The 22,249-nt window shown below is 40.6% G+C and overlaps 1 protein-coding gene across 1 annotated transcript; it reads left to right on the top strand.

Annotated features, from left to right (window-relative positions):
• Positions 1-4,191: 4,191 nt before the first annotated feature.
• On the top strand, positions 4,192-20,743 carry LOC127007499 (neutral alpha-glucosidase AB-like). Its single transcript, XM_050878597.1, has 17 exons — positions 4,192-4,263; positions 5,684-5,770; positions 6,766-7,002; positions 9,269-9,442; positions 9,555-9,770; positions 9,948-10,110; positions 10,940-11,131; positions 11,716-11,855; positions 12,515-12,702; positions 13,666-13,760; positions 14,323-14,469; positions 14,769-15,026; positions 15,217-15,385; positions 15,556-15,782; positions 18,162-18,332; positions 19,039-19,195; positions 19,612-20,743. The coding sequence occupies exons 1-17, from the start codon at positions 4,247-4,249 to the stop codon at positions 19,731-19,733; spliced, it is 2,760 nt and encodes a 919-aa protein (XP_050734554.1). The 5' UTR covers positions 4,192-4,246; the 3' UTR covers positions 19,734-20,743.
• The last annotated feature ends 1,506 nt before the right edge of the window (positions 20,744-22,249 follow it).

A 22,249-nucleotide genomic window follows, 5' to 3' on the forward strand; every position in this document is an offset into this window, starting at 1 on the left:
TATCTCTGGCTATTGGCGGGACCTTCGGACACCACACATGTACCCCATCCCCCTCCCGCTCCTTGTCAGTGGAAAAATTCCTGCCTGAAAACCTCCGCCTGCCAGGCCGCGAAACCTGGCAGCGCAGAGCTATAAGCACTGAGCTACCGGAGCGGTGTGTGTGTGTAATTCACCACAGCCTGATCACGAGTTGGACTCGCTTTCGCCAGCAGGTACCCTCACGACGTGAGCAAGTGATCATATTGTCGATCTCTGTGTACTGCCAGGACCTCACACACCACACACCCCATCCCCCTTGCTCAGTAACCACTCCTAGTCAACGGAAAGAATCCGGCCTGACCGGGGCTCGAACCGCCGCCTGTTTGGCCGTGAAGCCTTGCAGCGCGGCGCTCTAACCAATTGAGCTACCGGTGTGTGTGCAACAAGCTGTCAATATATTAGTCCCGAATATAGATACTACGATACAATATTCATGAATTATTGATTTGTGCCGAGTAGGCTACAATGATAAGCATCGGTAGTACTCGCGATCTGACTCTCTCTCTCTCTCTCTCTCTCTCTCTCTCTCTCTCTCTCTCTCTCTCTCTCTCTCTCTCTCTCTCTCTCTCTCTCTCATCTTTTGAGCGGTGAGAGAAGCATAGAATAATCTTTCTTCCACACTTCTGATATAGTAGGGGATCGAATTAAAAAAGGTGGGGCAAAACGCCACCCTTATTATATTTAATTAAGGATTGATTGATAGTTTATTGTTGCAAGTAAACAACAAAGGAGGAGGAGCATGCCATCCCAACCCCCAGGCAGCACAGAGTGTGATTATACAACTAAGGATACATGTGGAAGTAGCACCAGGAAACTAAAAAGATACAATGGTAGGGGACAAGTGCTAATTTTTTTTTAAAAAAGGCCTTGATTTAGTCAAGGGAGCAGACATAAGAGACTGAACATATGAACTACAATCTAGCGGCAAATGCAGGATACTCACTAAGCACAGCTGAAAGAGCATTATTGTTAATGAACCAGGCCACCAGCTCAGGCAGGTCCCAGTGGCCCTGTGAGCGGTAGGCACTAATAGCAGAACATTGCAGGACATAGTGTTTGAGCGTGTGACCCCCTGGCCTGGCACACAAGCGGCAAAGTACAGGGTCAGCCCCACTGACCTACCAGTAATATCTGTAGCCCAGCCTCGGCCGCATCACCACCAGATCATAGGATGCACTAAGCCTACCATAAGTGTGGGTGCAGATACTTGATACCTGGGCATAATGAATGCTGGAGGGACTACCATCCTGACACCTCAAGGCAAGCTGATTGGTAACAGACTCACTAACAAGGGTTCTAAGTCTACTCTTAACATAATTATTGGTGTATTCAACACGTGGGTGTACATTGAGATCATCAGAGGCAGCACGAGCAAGTCTGTCTGCCTTTTCATTATGGGGCAGCCCAACATGGAAGGGCACCCAGATGAAGTGTGCAGTAGCACCACAGCGCTCAAGCAGGCTAAGGGCACTAAGGCACTTATTGACTATATCACAGTCAGAAGGGGAAGAAGACAGAAGTGCATACAAGGCACATTGACTATCAACAAACAGGTACACAACTTTCCCGAGAGCTACAGTGATATGGAGGGCTTCATATATGGCATAGAGTTCTGCCCTTGTGGAAGACAGATGATCAGGAAGCCTCTTATAGAAACCTCAGTGTCAGTGTATTTAGAGGGGGTGGCATAGTCCCTAATAAATAATCCACAAGCAGTCTTGGTGCCATTGACAGATCCATAACAAAACACATGGACGTTTCACTCCAAATTTTGCAGCAATTTTGTACTATATTCAGATCGAGATAGTTGGTGTTTTTGCAATCTTTATTCATCATTAAACAAAATAAACTCTCATGAAACTACTCACAAGTGAAAGTGAAATTACCTTTCTGAGCATAAAAGTTCTTAATGCATTACAAAAATAATTGTTTTTTTGGCTCAGTAGCATGAACAACATATGAACTCAGAAATGAAAAGTGACATTACCTTCCTGAACATAATGCATGAAATTATGAGTCACAGTATTCCTACAAACACGATTTTATCAGACCCTTATCAACATAGATCCCAGCTGTGTAATGGCCCACGTCACGACAGCTGGTGATATTCTGGGATTTTTCACACACAAACAAACGACGGCGTCCAAACTTGCTCCGGTGTTACAGGTGACTAATGAGCCGAGGAGTAAGTCCATATCCTTATCAATAGCTGGCAGAAGCTATAAACAGAAAACGGGGTGCTCCATTTACCCGCCTGTGCCATTTTGCCTCACCTTCCCCTACGACTACGTGATGCATCTGGAACCGAGGCACGTGCACCCTTTTAAAGAGCCTCTGATTGATTGATTGATTGATAGTTTATTGTTGCAGGTAAACAACAAGGGAGAAGGGAGGAACATGCCATCCCAACCCCCAGGCAGGACCACTCACTTATGTAAAAAATCACTTGGATAAAATCTCTTATAGTTGGGGTTGAAGAATAGTAGGTACAGCCAACCCTACCAAACCCAAGATCTAAAGAATTTATTCAGACCTTGACCAAACCGAGGTATAGCCTATATTGGTTCGAGGAGAATACGCTACCGGCTGCTTCTACCGACCGCTACAAAGCATTCAATTCACTATTACCTCTGTTCCTATACTTATTTGTTTTTACCCAACCTTGTTCTTACTTATTTCTACATATGTCTAAATAATCGATTAAGTTAAGGTTGTATAGCCTCGTATTTTATCACGTTTTTCATATAATTGTTCCTTCAAAGCTTGTGATACCAATGAGTAGTACAGCGACCCCATACATCGCTTTCTCCATCGATCAGTTCATTATATAGTAATTATAGTCATTAGTTTCTATAATAATGGAGTATGCACATCTGTATACGCTCGTTTTGCACACTCGCAGAGAGAACACTCGGGGCCTGGCGTCAGACTGCATCAAACGCCCTGCAGCTCCACATCATGACAGTATCCACATCATCGTAAGTATATAAAACCGTCATATATCACGGCAGCCACTATAAATCAAATTAGTGCGGCGCTAACGAGTTGGGGTCGTCAGAGGCCACCCAAGACAGCCTACCGGCCGGCGCTACAAGCAGCACACACACACACACACACACACACACACACACAAAAAAAAAAAAAATAGAGATAAAAAAACGGAGTCTGCAAGAAGCTGGTGTAGGCCTACACACTGCAGCTCGTGTACCGAAACCCAAATCCACCTAACCTCCCATCATGACTATTCATCTACCCTCTTCTTGATAGCTCTTATAATTTCTCACCGTGCATATATCATGCTATATATATCATTATGTGATCTGACATGTTTTATATCCTGAATCCTCATCTTTCTATATCGTACAGATTGTTGACTGATTGATAGTTTATTGTTGCAGTTAATTGTTTGCCATAACAAAATCTGTTGCGGATTCTGCACTTCTATCCGCCACGTCACTGGGTACACTTTACTCCCATTTCTAAAATTTCAGACTAGCCCTTTCTGGAAAGACTAACGACATATTACAATTATTATTAACTGGTGCATTGAAAAAGAAAATATGTTTGTGATTCGGTTGGTAGCTTAGACATAGTCATTCTGAAACGGCTGGCCCATGTACTGGCCTAGCTGCCGCCTGGGACAGCTATGTTATATTGTCCCTTGATAGAGATATAGTGATCCTAATTGTTGCATATAAACATATCTTTGGTTGATAGTTGAAGACATAAACCACAATCTACATAATAGAAAGCAAACCAAAGAAGACAACAGGATTACAATATATGTGAGAAGAAGAATAAGTCTCTATCAAGGGTCTCTTGGACAGATTGTAATCATGACAGGTACCTATTTCGTCTCGCTGTAGCTATACCTGCCGCAAGTTATATAATCTATGTCTTTCACTCATTAATATGTAAAATGGGATGATGGAACATTTTTCTAGTGTTCCTTATTTATTTGAATCTTTTGTTTATAGTTTTTACTTCACGGAGAGGAAAAAAATGATACGTTAATTATGCCCTTTGTTACATTTTGCAATTGTTAAGGAAGGGCTAAGATAGTTGTGATAAAACGGAACTATGTGGACACTTCTCAGCATCTCATTATATTTTATTTTTACTTCCTGAATCCTTTTTAGAGGCTCGCTTGTTAGGCCAGCTGTCATGACGCGCCTCGGCCAATCAGCGGCGCCCAAACAACAACAACATGGCCAGGCTGCGGAGGTGAGTGTGAACCTGAACCTTTTAGTATTTTCCAGTGAATATATTGACTATAAAACGTATTACAGGTAACTAATAGGTCCCTGTAGTGTAGGTGACCAGTGTGTTGGGTAGTGAAGGCCACCGCAGCAGGCAGGGGTCGGTGAGGGCCATGCCGGATAGCCGTGCATGGTAATTCCAGGCCGGCTAGGCGAGCCATGCACCTTTTTCTTCTTCTTTTGAGCTGTTCCGCTTTGTATCGCTTCTTCTTAGGTTCTCCTTGGTATTTTATGGATAAAGATGATGATAATTCACAAAAAAGGATTTTACGTTGGAGAAGATTTCATTGTTATGCATTTGGATCACCCTAAGATGTAGTCTTTTACAACTTAGAAATAGGCTTGTAGCCAAATGTTTTCTCCTTGGGGTATACTCATTTCGTCACCAAACCTTTTCGTCACCACTATTTACACCCGTTTCGTCACCACTGTTTTCAAACGTTTCGTCACCATGCTTTTTTTCACCGTTTAAGTATCTTGATGACTTTTTTTCATGGATACGCCAGCAAAAAAATAAATAAAATAAAATAAATAAAATAATAAAATAAAATAAAATAAAATAAAATAAAATAAAATAAAATAAAAATAAATATTAAGCAAAGAGGAATGAAGTAAATTCAAAAACTGGTCAGAGTGTGACTATTGTCTGTATATGAAAATAAAAAAACATAATTCTTTTTACATTGCAGTAGAAATAGATCAAAAGGTACATGCAATTGTGTTGTAGCAAAACAATAGCAACAACAACAAAATTTTTAACGTAACTGTAGGTATTAAAATTTTGGTGGGGAGCAAACACAGTTCTAGAGAGGACATGCGCAAATTAATTGTTAATCATGTGTTGGACTCGGAAGAAGACACTGACAGCTTCCCAGAAATTTAGTAGTGGTGTTGGATTTTTCTCGTATGCATCCCACAACTTCCAGAGACGGACTTGCTTGTCGTGATTTCCCTTCCTTGTGGATGACCTTAGTGTGTGTGCAGCAACCAACTGTTGCTGTAAATCAACCATTGTGGCTTTCCTGTGAAGAAGTGGGATGAGAAGGTACATTGAAAAGTTGTGCTTTGTTGATGCGTAGGTGCCAGGCCCCGATGTCATTCTTTGTCGGAACGCACACCAGCATGTGGATTTCACATTGGTGATGAATTGGAGTGCTTTGGTGACGAAATGGAATTTTTGGTGGCAAACCGGGTAAGTGACGAACTGAACTGGTGACGAAATGGGGCGTATCCCTCTCCTTTACCTCTAAACCATTTTATTTGAAAATTTCACTGGTATGTTCAGGGTAAGAGGAAGAATAAATATTGCAAAGCTGCCAAGATCATTATCAAAATATTCCCTCTAGGTACGCATATATTTTATTCCACCTCTTGTTGCCCTGCAGATTACTGTTCAGTGCAGTCCTGGTGGTGGTGGTGTGTGCTGTGGACCGCAACAACTTCAAGACATGTCAACAGAGCAGCTTCTGTCGGTAAGTCCATTGATTTACTGTATATTTCATTACAGGTGTCCAGGTTATTTTATCCACACCTGAGTCCCTCACTGCTCAGTACCTGGGTAAGCACATGCATACATCTTGCAACTGGGTGATGCATATCTTTGTGTATAGTGTGCTAATGTGTTGGGTTGAATGAAATTATAGGGGGAACTGGAACATGCCCCAAGTTTCTGGAATTTCCACATATCTGGCACCTCAGAATCCTAGCAGTTGCTGGATAGTAAGGGTTTTACTCTATAGAGAAATAGTTGGAAATAACAAAGTTTCAGCTCATCAAACAAACAAAGTTCGTTTGTGAAAAGGATTCCATGAATATAATAGATTTTCAGATGTAATGTCACCTCCTTCCCCCAAATTGACCCGTTAAAGGGAGGGTTTACTGTATTACTGGTATGTTTAAAAATGCAAAAATGGCTTTATATGTAAATTGCAATCAATTATAGAGATTGCATTATAATGTAAGTATATGACAAAAACATAAACAACAAAACAGCCTCATACTATGTCCGACATAACTCCCCCACACCTTTGTACCATGTCCAAAATGCCTCACAACCTGCAACTTGCCAGTAGCTGCACATAATCTCTCTCCCACTCACTACCTTACACATGAGGCTCTTCAAACTTGGAGAGAAGTATTTTTTTTTTCACTTGATGATGACCTGAAAGTTTATCTTGAAGCTTGTAATACAAAAAACAAACTATTTTGCATATTCCATGGGTTAAATGAAATAATTATGAGAGGTTATGGAATTTTTTTTCTTCATATATGTGCCAACACCTAGGGCTCTATCAGGCATCTTTTGGAGGGAAGTGGCTATCAGCTCTTGCCTCTTTCGGCTTGAGTAAATTTTACCGCCGTGCTGCTTTTCAAGGCTTTACTTAAAGTTGATATAACAGTGTTGTCACAGAAAGTAGGTTTTACCACCCACTACTCTGTCACTACAGGATTATTGTTTCCCTTGCAGTCGTCACAGAGCAGTGCGTCCCGGGGAGAGTCCATATGTGCTGCTGCTCCCCACCCTGACCACCACGGAGGAGGGGGTGTTCGCTGACCTGCTCAATGAGAGGACAAGGGTTTTCTTTACGCTGGAGCTGTACCCACTCAAGGATGCCACACTTCGCATGAAGATCAATGAAAAGAACCCAATCAAGCAGCGCTTCGAAGAGCCATATGGCCTTATTGGAGGCAGCCAGACAGAACAGTGAGTCCGGGGTTTTAGTGGATGTCCAGAATACCTTTGTTTATTAATTTACCTGTGACTGTCATCTTGGTCTACTGCTAACTTAGGTATGACTGTACTGTCAGGCGTCACCTGACAGTAAGAGAATGAAAAGGTTGAGTGTTAGAAATATCAGTTACTTTTTTGGCCTTATAAATGGATTTTACTTTTATTCTGAATTTGATAATATGAAAATCATCTGTTTTCATTTCTTTTTATTAAGACAGACTTCTCCAGTCATAATTATTCCCTCCATAAATTAAGAAATCCTCTGCCTTTCCATGCTTTGTGAAAATAGTTTTTTTGTATCATTAATAATAATGTTCAAGGGACCCATCTAGGAAAGATGACATTACATGGTTTTGCACAAATTTAACTAAAGCTGGTATTGCCTGTCATGGTTATGTCCAACAAAGGGCACATAACTATGCAATAGATTATGTACATTTCAGCTTAAATTTGCTTCTATCAGAGGAAGGACAGTCATGCATAACGATTCATTTAATATTTTGAATTCAATAGAGATCCATCTGAGGAAGGGCAGTATTTCATCCGACACAGAAGACGTTTTGCTAAACAAAAATTCAAAATTCCTGAAGTGAGGTGTGTTGTCCATGTTAATGTTAATTTCCTGCACTCAAAAAATAGTCTGTTACCTGTAATGAGATTGTTGTACCATACACTGAAAAATGACACACTGCACAGCAGAAAGTTTGGAAGTTTTGCACAATTTTTATTGTATTTTTTTTCCAAAGTTTTCATAGTTCCACCTCACCCAATTCAGGGTTAGTTTGATTTAAATCAAATGATATAAATCAAGTGGTTTAAATCAATTTAAATCAGAGTAAAAAAAATCATGATTTAAATAGAAAATTAAACACTGTAGTTAAAATGATTTAAGTGTTATATCAAGAGTGAAATATCTAATGATGTAAGTCATATATATATATATATATATATATATATATATATATATATATATATATATATATATATATATATATATATATATATATATATATATATATATATATATATATATATATATATATATATATATATATATATATATATATATATATATATATATATATATATATATATATATATATATATATATATATATATATATATATATAAGGAAGAACGTGTGAACCAGTTGTAGAGGAAAAGTATCAAGTCTACATGTCCTGTACTGATCCTGTACTGGTCCTGTAGCAAGTCAGGCACCATTGAATCATTACCATCTCTTAAAAGAAAAATATTCAAAAGCATAAAAAAGAAAGTAAGGTCTTTTTGTTGATAATAACAATAAATGTAATTATGAAGTTTAATGAGCTTAATTCTTTTTTTAATGGAAAGTAACATGATTAAGTCTAATTTCTTATTAATATGATCCAAATTTGACAACATAAATAGACAAGTTGGCAACTTATGATTTTTATGGCTACTTATGATTTTTATGTGAAAAACTCATCTTGGGTAATGTATATTAAACTATGGTTTCATTTAACATTGGCAAAGTTTAATGCAAGAAAATGGTTTCATAAGACTTAAACAAATAATCAGTGGAAACAAACAAGAATTAATGCAAAAAAAATCATTTAAATAAAAAAAAAATTGATTTAAATAAAAAAAAATCTGATTTAAATCAAATAAATCTATTTTTTTGATTTTTTTTTCTAAATCATGATTTTTTCCAACCCTGTCATCCAATAGCTGTAGACACTGCCCTTAATGACAAACGTTTCATGGGGTATATCTTCTGAAAACAAGATCTCCTCTCATCTGTAATTTTCCTTATCTACAGATGAGTGAGTGTGTGACTAAACAATTGTAGTGTTTACATGCTTCATTCTAACCCTTCCACAGTCCTCTTAGTTCTTACATATTTTCCATAATATTTATATGATGTCAGATCTTGTATTAAAAGCAGCATCATGTTCTTGCATCCTGTATGTAATCTATATTCTTCTATAAGATATGATGTGGCTATTTATATTTACTTGAGGTTTAATTTTCTCTCAATCAATCAATCAATCAATCAACGGCATGCATCAGGTGGGGGTGGGGAGGGGGGAGTCGTCTCGCCCGTTAGGGAATGGAGATGCCTCGTAATACTTTGCATTAACAAATATTGTAATATATGATCTCAGAAAACAAAATGCCACAACCATGCCAGCCACCCTTGTCTCTGTGTGCTCCATTACTCCTGCACAGTCAGTGACATTCAATATCTGTGCTGTAGGTTTCAGGTGGTGGACCGGTCTGAGGAAGGCTTCACGCTCAAGTTTGGCTCAAGCCATGCCGTGGTGCAGGCCAAGCCACTCAAGGTGGACGTGTACAGCGGCAACACATTGGTAGTCAGTGCTAATGCTCGAGGCCTCCTCAAGTTTGAACATTACCGTAAAAAACCTGAAGGGTGAGTTATTGCAGTTCAGCGAAATAAATCCCCATTTGTCATTGAATTATTACTTCATTAGCAAAATATTTACACTTTTCCCGAGTCACAGACAATGTTTCCCCCTTGTCAGTGAACCCCAGGGTGGTGAGGCAGAGGAAGGAGCAAATGTTGCTCCTCTGGAGGAAGAGGAGGACACTAATGGCCTGTGGGAGGAGACCTTCAAGAGCCACACAGACAGCAAGCCTCATGGCCCATCCTCCGTGGGTATGGACATCTCTTTTGTGAACTCTAACCACGTGTATGGCATCCCAGAGCATGCAGACAGCTTCTCCCTCAAAGAAACCACGTGAGTAGATCCCTCCATCCCAGACTGTGGATGTGGCTCACCTAATACATTGATACTTTGATATAAGTGATGTTATTTAAAAAAAATATTAAAGGGAAGTTACAACATTGAATGCAGTGGTTGTTGAAATCTAAATATACATAACTGTGGTAACTAAACACCACACTTTTTCCCTAGGTCAACTGAGCCTTACCGGCTGTACAACCTGGATGTGTTTGAGTATGAGCTTGACAATCCAATGGCTTTGTATGGCTCAGTGCCAGTTATGATTTCCCACACACCCAAGCACACAGCCAGTATCTTCTGGCATAATGCAGCAGAGACCTGGGTGGACATTAAGGTAATTGCAGGGGTGTATGCAAAGGGTATGTAGTAGTATTATGACTAGTAGTGTAGGTTTACAAGCTAAGATCCCTAGAAAATATAGGTAATGTGAATTCCTATGTATTCATTTTGAGATCATGATTTATTTATTTACTTTTTGCTGAAAAGTGGTTTCCTTGTCATGCATCAATCTTGCTCTCTGGCAACTTTTATTTTAATGAAAGTGAGCAATTATTCATTAGTAAGTTTTGGCAGTAAATGTGGAGTATTATTTAGTGTATGGGAAATTTATCCTCCTCAAGGTCTTGCCTCTGTCCACAGTTGGCATTTTGTCCAATCACTGATGTGGATTGGTTGCAGTGGGTAATGCAACCCCTTCTCATAAAACCCTAAACTCTGGCAAATACAAAATAAGAAGTAAATGGTGGGGTTAAGGCTCACCGCAACCCTGATCTGGTTTTGCTAGGGCCTGACCACATGGTGGGTTCCCTCAGTGCATCCTCATTTGATGAGTCGGCTGCCGATGAGTGCAGGACAAAGGCTGTGGATCCCCATTATCTTAAGGGAAAGGGCTTCCTAGTGCCTTCTATTTGTTATGGGGTGGTCAGGGTGGTGCAGATGTGGCACTTGTTTGTAGAAGAGGCCTGGGGTTAGCCTTCGGGGGGCTCTGTGAGTGGACTCCTAGAACACTGAGTATTGGCAAACATTATTATTATTATTATTATTGGGTTTCGTGATATGAGTTTATTTGACATTTTACTGGACATTAATAGTGGAAGCTTTACACTGCATCCAAGCATTAGAATAAGGTAGTGACCTGAAGAGCAATAATTATCTACCCACAGAAACTTCCTGACCGCAACGTTGTGTCGTCCATCACTGGCTTCTTCTCAGGAGGTGACTCTGACCCGCCGCAGGTGTCCACCCACTGGTCCTCAGAGTCAGGCATCATTGACTTATTTGTCATGCTTGGCTCTCGGCCTCTGGATGTGTTCCGGCAGTATGGCGCACTCACAGGGAACAACAATCTGCCTCCAGTAAGGAACAATGCTTTAAATGTGTAAAAGTAATTAGGATGTAATCTCTTTTGTCTAATGTCTAATTCATTTGAATGGTCTTTGAGAACAGGAAATTATACTGATACTTGGAAGGCCTAGAAAACATCAAGATGTCATAGAATTTAAAAACTAAAGAAAATTAACTTTTCAAGGTCAGCTGAAACATTATTACTTCATGTAAGTGCATCTCAGAAGCTTTAGTAAAGAAATCACAGGATAAAGGCGGGCCAACCTATGGCAATAGCCCTCGGGGGTACCCATCTTCCCGAAATTAAAGAAGGAAGGATAACTCTAAGTGGATAGTGATAAGCCAGTAGTTAATTCTAGTTCCTGTGCAAATTAAGATGGGTTCAACATTTTATTTTTTTAGGATCTGAGTATTTCATGGATATGCTAGTTGTAGTTACTTATTTTTGTGTTAATTGATTGATAAAAACAAAAGGGTTTCTTCAAGTATTTTTCTGTTATTAGCTATATGTAGTCTCACTGTAAGAGGTTGAAAGAATTCACTGTAAAGGATAATGTTTCTGGATGCTGTGATGATGAATCTGTCCTCTCGGCAGCTGTTCAGCTTGGGCTACCACCAGTGCCGCTGGAACTACAATGATGAAGAGGATGTGCGACAGGTGAACGAAAACTTTGACCACCATGACCTTCCCATGGATGTCATGTGGCTGGACATTGAGCACACTGATGGCAAAAGGTACATACAACATTTGGGTTGCCTAGAAAGGTCAAATCATGTCCATTGGCGGTAGTATCGTAACCAGTGAGGTCAAACATTTGTCTGAAGGCTGCTATGTTGTGTAAGGCTAAAACACCAAAATTTGGAAAACTAGTTGCACTTTGAGGGCTACCACAAGTATTGCCTGTGGTAGCAAAGTCCTACCTTGCCTTCATGAGGTGGCCTTGTTTGTACATCACAATTCTTTCTCAATGTTTTTTTGTTTTGACATGTTTTATTTTTTCATATGCGAGGAGACTGGATTGTAGAGTGGTTGACAGGATGAAGTGTGGTGCTCTGCGAGGGTTTGGACATGTGATGAGAATGAATGAGGATGATTTTGTGAAGAGAGTATATGGGGATAAGATCGAGGGAAGATGAGTCAGGAACAGACCACCAGTGAAAGTGATCAATAGAGTGGACAAGTATTGGAGGAGGAGAGTTGGCAGGTTAGGGATTGACTGTGCGAGAGGAAGTGCCAGAATAGGGAAAGTTGGAGATGCTTCTGCTGTGGCCACCTCCATTAGGAAAGTTCCCATGAAGGATCATGGATAGAGATAGATAGATGATAGGGCTCAGTTGAATGTCATTAAACTCATTCACATCATTTGTATTGAATGTGTAATCTTTCCTCTTAGATATTTCACCTGGGATGCACACAAGTTCCCTAACCCGCTGGAGATGACTGCCAACCTCACTGCACGGGGCCGCAAGCTTGTCACCATTGTTGACCCTCACATCAAGCGAGACAGCAACTACTTCTTCTATAAGGAAAATCATGACCGAGACCTCTTCGTTCACACCAAGGATGGCTCGGAGTTTGATGGTGAGTTGGTTCTGGTACCCTTACACATTGTTTGATGGTGAGTTGGTTCTGGTACCCTTACACATTGTTTGATGGTGAGTTGGTTCTGGTACCCTTACACATTGTTTGATGGTGAGTTGGTTCTGGTACCCTTACACATTGTTTGATGAGTTGGTTCTGGTACCCTTACACATTGTTTGGTGAGTTGGTTCTGGTACCCGTACACATTGTTTGATGGTGAGTTGGTTTTGGTACCCTTAGACATTTTAAAAGAGATTGTGTAGACATGCTCCTCACCGTCCATTAGGAAGAACCTACAGGAAGGCTTGGAAAAATTTTAAGTAGGAAATAAAAATGTCAGTGAGATTAGGAAAGTGGGTGAGGGGTAGTATTGCCTGATGGACATACTTGTGCTACAAAAGTCTTAGATAGGAAGGAGCATGGAGAGACTCATAAACACATTATTTGAGCAAAAATCAAACAAGGAACTGATCTACAGAAGCCTTAATGGAGAGATGATGAATCAAAAGTCCCTACCTGTGTTTACATTACAACTTATTCCTGTATGCAAGCATGGTAATTTTTCTTGTGTGTGATAGGGAAGTCAGTAAAGTCAATAAAGCCTCCACCTCATAATGCTGACTTAAGAAGTTTAATGTGTAGCCTTTGAAAGCATTAAGGCTGTTGGAAGGATCAAAGTTAACCCGTCCGCTGCAATTGGCACAGATTTCGCCTTCACTGGTATCCTAGTAACATATAGTCTCAGGTCTTTGTTTCTGTGGTGGATAGTGGAGTGTTTCCCATGTGGAATTGGTATGCTGGATTTCCCCTCACAAGGTGCATGACTTTACCTTTTTCTTCATTGAATTGTAGCAGCCACTGTTTGTTCCATTCCTCTAGCTTGGTGATGTTTTCTTGTAGGAAATCTGCAGTCAAGGGGTTAAATGAGTCATTGTATAATGTAAATTATATGCATTATCACAGGTTGGTGCTGGCCTGGGTCTTCCTCTTACCTTGACCTGACCAACCCTGAGGCACGCAACCACTACAGTGACACCTACATGCTGGACCGCTACAAGGTGAGCCACAGATGGGAGTTGCCTTTGTAGATGCCAGAATTGTCTCTTTCTGTATGATATCAAAGTCCCCTATGCAAGGGTTAGCCAGCATCTTCATTCTTTCATCCTTCTTGCTGGTAAACTCTGGAACAATTCTCCTTCCTCTGTGTTTCCTCCTGTCCACAACTTAAAGTCTTTCAAGAGGGGAGTAGGAAGACATCTCTCCATCCAAAATTGAACTCTCTTTTGGCCACTCTTTCTGTTTGGTCTTATAAGAGAAGTGCTGAGTGGGCTTTTTTGTTTTCTATTTGTTTTTTCCCTTGAGCTGATTCCTCCACTGTAAAAAGAAAAAAGAAAAAAAAAGAAAAAGAAAAAGCATAGTGACTTATGTTACTTTGTCATGAAACTGGTAACCATGTTCTATATATATTTTGTTTTCATAGAGCTATGTGAGGAGAATATCACCACTGTTTCCATTGTATAGGGTTTCTAGTATGACAGGAAATATTATTCTGATATTTAGGGAAATGCAGGGCCTACGCATTTAAACTGGTGCCTAGTAGACTTACCAGCCTTTATGCAGGGCTCCACACTGGACACCTTCACCTGGAATGACATGAATGAGCCATCGGTGTTCAACGGACCTGAGATCACCATGCAGAAGGACAACCTTCACCCCGGCCTTGGCGTGGAGCACCGAGAGATTCACAACGTGTATGGCCTGCTCTTTGTAAGTCCCTCAGGCAAGCCTTATGTGTGTGGGAGGGGAAAACGGGAAAAGGTACAAGGTCATGCTTGTTGATGTTCACTGAGTTAGGGAAATGACATTTAGTGTTTGCCAGATCAAGCTATTAAACAAAAGAATCATTTTACTATTTTTTCAATAATGTTAGGTAGAAAGATATAATGAGGAGGGGCAGATAATCATTATAATAGATTATTCATAGGGTTGAGGTATTTATTAATTATTTGGCATAGTCAAATTTTCACTTGTGTGGAGGATGTAACAAGACCCTTCCCAACACACAGCACCAGTCCACATATGAGGGTCACCTGCGGAGGTCAGAAGGTCGCCTTAGGCCCTTCATCCTGACGAGGGCCTTCTATGCTGGCTCACAACGCTCCTCTTCAGTGTGGACAGGTGACAACACTGCAGACTGGGGTCATCTGCGCATTTCTGAGCCCATGCTTCTGTCCCTCTCTGTTACTGGCATCACTCATGTTGGGGCAGATGTTGGTGGCTTCTTTGGCAATTCTGATGCCCAGCTTCTGAGCAGGTGGTATCAGGTATGCCCTTCTCCTGTTCTGTTAGCTTCTTGCTTTTCCCTCTTGTAGGGTGTGTTAGGGTTTGAACCCTTAAGCCACCATTGTTTGTGAAATAAGAGCCTTGATTGTGATATTGATAAGTAATTCAAGTATCACAAGGATCACATTAGTGATTGGTCTCAAACCTCATATCGTTTCCTTACCTTTGCAGGCGGCAGCATTCCAACCATTTATGAGAGCCCATGCCCACCTGGACACCAAGAGACGTGAGCCATGGCTGTTTGATGCAGAAACGCTTAGAATAATCAGGAATGTCCTGCGGCAGCGCTACCAGTACCTGCCCCTGTGGTACACCCTCTTCTATGAGAACGAGCTGACAGGTGAATTAAGAGCAATGGGTTGATAGGAAGTAGTTAAGGGCTCTGCTATGCCACTCAATACAAAGAGGAGAGAAAAAATATAAGATTGATGCAGGCTCAGATTTTTGTCATAGCCCTTAGCCTATGGGTGTAGTTATATGTATCATACAATTCAATACAATTTTTTTCAGGTGCTCCCCCAATGAGACCCCTATGGGTGGAATTCCCTGAAGACGAAGGTTCCTTTGATATCGATTATGAGCACCTGATTGGCTCGGCCTTGCTGGCGCGCCCTGTGGTGACAGAGGGTGCCAACACTGCCTCTGTTTACTTCCCTCCAGGGGTCTGGTACGATGTGCTAGACCTCACCACACACACCGGCCCCGGCTCCACCACCGTGCCTGCCCCCAGGGATAAGGTAGGTCTGCTGCTAACTGCGCTAGGAACTCGCTTGCACTTTATCTGAATGCCAAAGCTTGATATGGTTTTCAATGTGTTGTTGATTAATTTATGATTTATATTTATTAATTTATTGATATTTAATTTGTTTAAATGCAATTTTTCTTTTGTATCCTAGAGAAGTTAGAGGTTAGATATCTCTTTTTGTCATTATTAATAGCATAAATTATTATTTGATTTTAGTCAGCACCTTATGGTATAAATCAACAAAGAATGGCCTCACTTTCTTGTATAGAAAGTCTCGTCGGTAAAGAAGCATAAATGAATTTTCTGAGTTAAGACCTATAGTAACTGTTTGGGGTTTTGTTAGGTTACGTTAGGTTAAGTTTAGAGTATCTTCAAACACATGATAGCCAGCACCTTATGCTTTATATCAACAAAGAATGGCCTCACTTTGTTGTATAGAGTCTCATTAGTAGGAAGCATATATGAATTTTCGAAGTTGAGACCTATAGTAACTGTTTGGGGTTTTGTTAGGTTAAGTTTGGGTATCTTCAAACGCATGATAGCCAGCACCTTCTGGTAAAAATCAACAAAGATTGACTTCACTTGGTTGTATAGAAAGTTTCATTAGTAAGGAAGCATAAATTAATTTTCCGAGTTACGACCTATGGTTACTGTTTTGTTTTGGTTAGGTTATGTTAGGTTAAGTTTAGGGTATCTTCAAGTGCATGATAGCCTGCACCTCATAGTATAAATCAACAAAGGATGACCTCACTTAGTTGTATAGAAAGTCTCATTAGTAAGGAAGCATATATGAATTTTCTGAGTCAAGACCTATAGTAACTGTATCGGGTTATGTTAGGTCAAGCTTAGGGTATCTTCAAACACATGATAGCCAGCACCTTATGGTATAAATCATGTGGGTGCCAATACTATAGATACATTCAAGAAGAGGTTAGATAAATTCATGGATAGTGAGGTTAGGTGCGATTAGGCTTGCCGGAGCTGCCTTGTATAGGCCAACCGGTCTCTTGCAGACTCCTCACATTCTTATGTTCTTACTTAAATATTCTTGGCCTCTCCTGAACTCAAAATTTTAACTAGAAACTTCTTATAACTTTTTGCTAAATTAGCTTCCTCGAGGTTAGGTGTTTTGTATTGTCTCCAGCAATTCTTTTTGCCCTCACAGTAGCTAACCATATATAAAGGCTGTGTCTAGTCCTTCTATGGAGTATGCATCTCATGTTTTAAGGGCTCTACATGCAGCCTTTTTGGAGAGAGTAAAGTTAAAAACTTTTTACTTCCTCAGCTCACATTGACTTTTTTTTCTACCTCTTCAGTTTTGTTACAATGTTGGATCTACCGTATTTCCCGCCATATAAGACGCACCAATAATTTGGCAAGATATATTTAGAAAAAAAAAAAACCTCCACATATTTCCTGACCTCAATATATAAGAAATAGTACATTTGGCCACCTTACCTACAATTATGACTATGATACTGTATGGTGTTTTGTGCCCTTCTCTTTGTTCAAAGTGTTCCACTGTTGGTTGAAGAATTACAGTGCTCTTGCCCCGAGCAGCTGTGACTTATCATATTATGTTTTAATATAGTTATTTTTACAATGAAAGACAAAAATGTGTTTACAATAAACACTTAAGTCATCCACGGATATCCGTTCTTTCGAACATGTATCACAGAAAACGTCAGCTGACCAGGCCGCTGCACAGCAGAAATACCTCCAGACTAATCCGCCCAAGTCCACCCCACAATTGCCGAAGTCATGTCAGGCAGCACCCTGCTCCACCAATATTGTTCCCGTGTAATAGCCACTTTAACCATCACCGCCAAGGTACCCAGCACACTGGTGACTGGTGTGCCATGGCGGTGTTGTGTGTTGTTTCTTGTTCACGCAGCGCTCGGCTCCCAAGGGTGGTGCGTCTTCTTCTTCTTGTGACCTGTATGGTCTTGTCCTCCTCCTCTCTTCTGCTTATTCACACTTTTCTATTGCATCACACTGTTCATTATTTAAATCATTCAAAATTTGTACCTTTGGCATATACCGCACATGGGTAACTTTTTGTAATTTTCTGAGTGAAACAAGGTGCGTGTTACACGCTGCAAGATACGGTATATTTCATTCTGGGGATATCTGAGAACTATTGTGTCAAATGAACGCGTTTTGAGTGTTGGTTTTGTACTTGTAACAATAACCCCTAGGCCTACCAAAACCTAACCATCGGCGTATAAGACACAGGGTGATTTTTAAAATCATCTTTTTTGAAAAAAAGTGCATCTTTTATGGTGGGAAATACAGTACGTATTTCTATCTTCTACTTCTGTTTTCATGCTAACTGCTCCCCTAAACTTTGTTACTGCTTGCTGTCCCACAGATTCCCGTGTACCAGCGTGGCGGCAGCATCATCCCACGCAAGGACAGGGTGCGCCGTGCCTCCTCACTGATGCGAGAGGACCCTTATACCCTGGTGGTGGCCCTGGATGCTGAGGGCAAGGCTCAGGGCACACTCTACATGGATGATGAGCACACCTTCGAGTACCGACAGGTTTGTGGTTATGAGGGTCAAATTTGAAACTGACTACAGAAATATTTCCCTGGCTGTTTCCTTGGTGCGCTTTGAATATATCTATTGTGTTTAGAGTGCCTTGAAGGGGCTGTCGTGAGGGTGGTCAAGGGGACGGCACCTGGCATCATGACATATCTTTACATACTGAACACGATCTAGATCACATGGGCTGTAAGAGGTATATCCTGTGGGTTGGCAAGGTGTAGCAGGCAGCAACGTGAAAGTGACCCTCCAGGGTGCATCTAGAAACTCATACTTTATATTCATTTCCTGGCACACTGAGCAGGCTTATTCTCCTTTAACTGATACATCCATTCCTACCTCCTATTCCTTTATATAGTAGCATGATGATGGCCTTTGTCTAGTCTTCTGGTACCTTGCATTGATGATTATAGAGGCAAGAATATCATGTGATGGCAGCGCTATACTCCTCTGAGCATGTGTGAGCCTAAATGAAGTGGAGCAGATTTCTACATCATTATTATATAACTATTTTTATAGCCATTAATCCTTGTAGAATATAATGTACATATCCAGATTCTTTGGGTACCATGAGATACAAATAGTAGCAATGAGGATGAAGGACCAAGGGACGAGGACTTTACCCTTGTGCCTTCTTCCCATTAGCTTCCTCTGGATAAATACAAAAACTGTTGTGTAATACTTGATTATCTCATCTCCCCAGGGTAAATTCCTGTACCTTGGGCTTTCATATGAGAAAGGAATCTTGAAGTCACAACGACTGGACCCGAATGGCAGCTATGAAACAAACTCGTGGCTGGAGCGAGTCATTATCATTGGCCTAGACAAACGGCCATTCAAAGTCACCCTAAACAGTGCATGTAAGTATTTTTGTTTCTAGAATGTTGATGTGGTTTGTATTTTGCTTGCGTTAAATTTAAGGTTAAAATGAGATAAATTGTAGAGTATGATACTTAAGGATCTCACCAATATCATTTAAGTGGTGTCTGAGAAATACAGTCATAGAAATATGGATGTATTGAAATTGATTGACAGAAATTTACCCACTAACTCGGGATTTGAAACATTGAACTTTTGTTGCTTTTTGATCACTGAAAGGAGCTAAATTGTATGCTTGAAATATGTGATATACACTTATTGTTCAGACACTGAAATCAAACTCAGTATTGAGTAGGTTGGCAAATTTCTAGTCATTACTGCCATGCTACAATCTAAGTAAGTTTTCTTTAACTGGTTCCTCAAACTGATTTGCCTCTTGACACAATCACCTTTGCAGCACAAGGCACTCAGGTGCTGGAGAGCTCCTTTGAGGGTGGTGACAGCATACATGCAAGCAAGCTCACCATACGCAAGCCAGGAATCAGCATCAAGGAGAACTTCACCATTTCTATCCAATGAGTGCTGACTAGTTAATCCCTTTAGCAAGACTCATGTTATAGGATGTGGGAGGGGTTAGCATAATTTGTTATATTTTTTCATCAATTGTTTTCAAGGTAAGAGAGATTCTGTGTTGTGAGTGATATTAAAGCTAGATTTCCTATTTATTCTCCAGTGCAATTTTTTTTAGAAAGCAGCTGCTTAGAGGGATTTGTTGAAAGGAATAAGTTTTCACGTTCTGAGATATGTTTGTGATTTCTGTATATTGGGGAATGTTCATGTCTAGACATTTTTACACAAAGAAATGAATATCCATTTTTTAGTAACTGTGTAGTAGACATTAGAATGGTTATTTGAAAAATAAATCATAACAAAGGGTGTGCATTAGAATATGTATGTGTATGCATTTGTAGATGTGTTATGGATTCATGAATTCACTACCAAAACAAGCACATAAAGTGTATTCCTCTGTTTGATCACTTCATGGTGTGGGTGTTTGCATGACTGAGTGAGTGTTGATACTGAAATACTGACCACATATTAAGTAGTGTTGTAATGCCTTGTGATGTTTAGAAGAGGTTGCACTGGGTTTGATGGGAAAAATTGCTCCTGTTGCCGAGGGGGGAGGGACAGGATAGAAAGAAACAACCAAGTTATTTGTAAAGACATGACCTCAGTCAGAAAGGAGTGATGGTTGTCCTTTGTAGCTTCTTGATTGTGTGGGGATTATAGATTTCATTTGTATCTCTGAAGGAAGACATTGATGTGAAGCAGGTATGGACAGTTACTACTATGTGATTTTTAAATGTTTATAGCTTAATTTGTGTTAGATAAAAATATTGACCATATAAGGGTATTTGCATATGTGGTGTAACACTTTGGTAAATAATATTTGTGCTCATGAAATGAATGTTTATTACTCAGGTTCAAGATTTTGGGACAAATTAATTGTGAATGTCTGTCACAAGTCACATTCCAGAAGTGTATGTGAGAATGCACAATGCTTGGAGAAATTAAAAAGTTTTATATTAGTTGCATTTTGTATTGGAACAATTTTTCCTAGATTTGTGATTGCCATGATAGTTACAAAGATTGTGCAATCATCATCATCATCATCATCATCATCATCATCATCATCATAATCATATCATCACCGCCACTGCTGCCACCACCACCACTTTGCTTGCGACTGAAGCTTGGTTGTGTTTTGGGGAAAATAAACAGAGACTTGGTTAAGGGAAGAACAAGGAGCCTAGAGATGAAGCCTGAGGAACCTGAGAGATGAAGCTGTAATGACCCACCTGAGACAAAGCCCCTAAAAACCCACTTGGCATGGGATACCTCTGATTAATTTATTTTATTATATATATTTTTTTTAAGGTTCAACCTATGGTGTCGATAGCCTTTTGTTCATGGTGAGGCCTGGTGGTCGGCCCCAGCCTTGTGTGGTACAAGCAAGTGTTTTATAGTGGTATCAACTTGCTTGGCTGATTTTACCCCTTGGATCTCATTTTTCATCCTCTAGAGAGAATCTAGAGTCTGGGTTGATAGGTGGTCTTCAGGGCAGCATGTCGATAGTCTTGGCCACGTCAGGGCGGAGCCTCTAGGACACTTCTATAGCCCATGAACACAAATACTGGTTATTTGGACATGTTAAGTCGCACCCTGCTCACCGGATTACTGTATCAAGAGTCAACCCCATGTGAAAGGTCAAAGGGAGGCCCACAAAGTTTGTGGCTTGAGCAAGTGGATGACTCTTGCCAGGAGGTATTACCTTGCTCAGGGGAACCCCGATGTTTAGCATCGCAGGTGGGTGAACCAACGAGCGCCCATCTCCCCCCCTCCACCCAGCGTATGACCCTATTGATTGATTGTTTCCTCTTTGCTGATATGTTCCTCACAAACCTCGTCTTTAGTTTTGCATATGCTTTCCCTATAAGAGAGATCCATAAGAGCAGTAATATACCAATACACTAGATTTCATTACAAGGTGGCTACAACCGTGTAACCCTGCATTCTGTGTTGGGATCGTCAAGGGAGGAGGGATAGAAAGCCCTGCCCCACCGAGCCATCTCGTGGTCTGCTCACTCGCTGCTTTTTTTTTTTTTTCATTATTAATTGGCCATCTCACTGCTTCACACGCTCGGATCGTTTTCGAGCTTCACGCCGCAAACGGTTGCCAACATTCATATCACTTTTTCCAAAAGCCGAAAAGGAAATTAATCGGGTTCTCATGAATATTTTTTCACATTCATGGTAGCCTACAGAAGAAGCCACACTACCATCAGGGCCATTAAAATGTTTCTGGAAATGCCCAAAACGCCTACGAAAGCCTTGTCGAATATGTGTGCTTGGGCGCCGAAAGGTTTGAGAATACGAGACCATGGTGTAACGTAAGTATGCATGTTGTAGGTATCTATTTGAACACGTAAGAAATATGTATTGTGAATCAGCCCGTGGATCTCGTGCACCTGTGTGTGGTGACGGTGACCATGCAGTGAAGCGAGTTACCTCAGTGGTTACCTCACGTGGGGTCG

The sequence above is a fragment of the Eriocheir sinensis genome, chromosome 35, assembly GCF_024679095.1.
Source record: "Eriocheir sinensis breed Jianghai 21 chromosome 35, ASM2467909v1, whole genome shotgun sequence".
NCBI lineage: Eukaryota > Metazoa > Arthropoda > Malacostraca > Decapoda > Varunidae > Eriocheir > Eriocheir sinensis.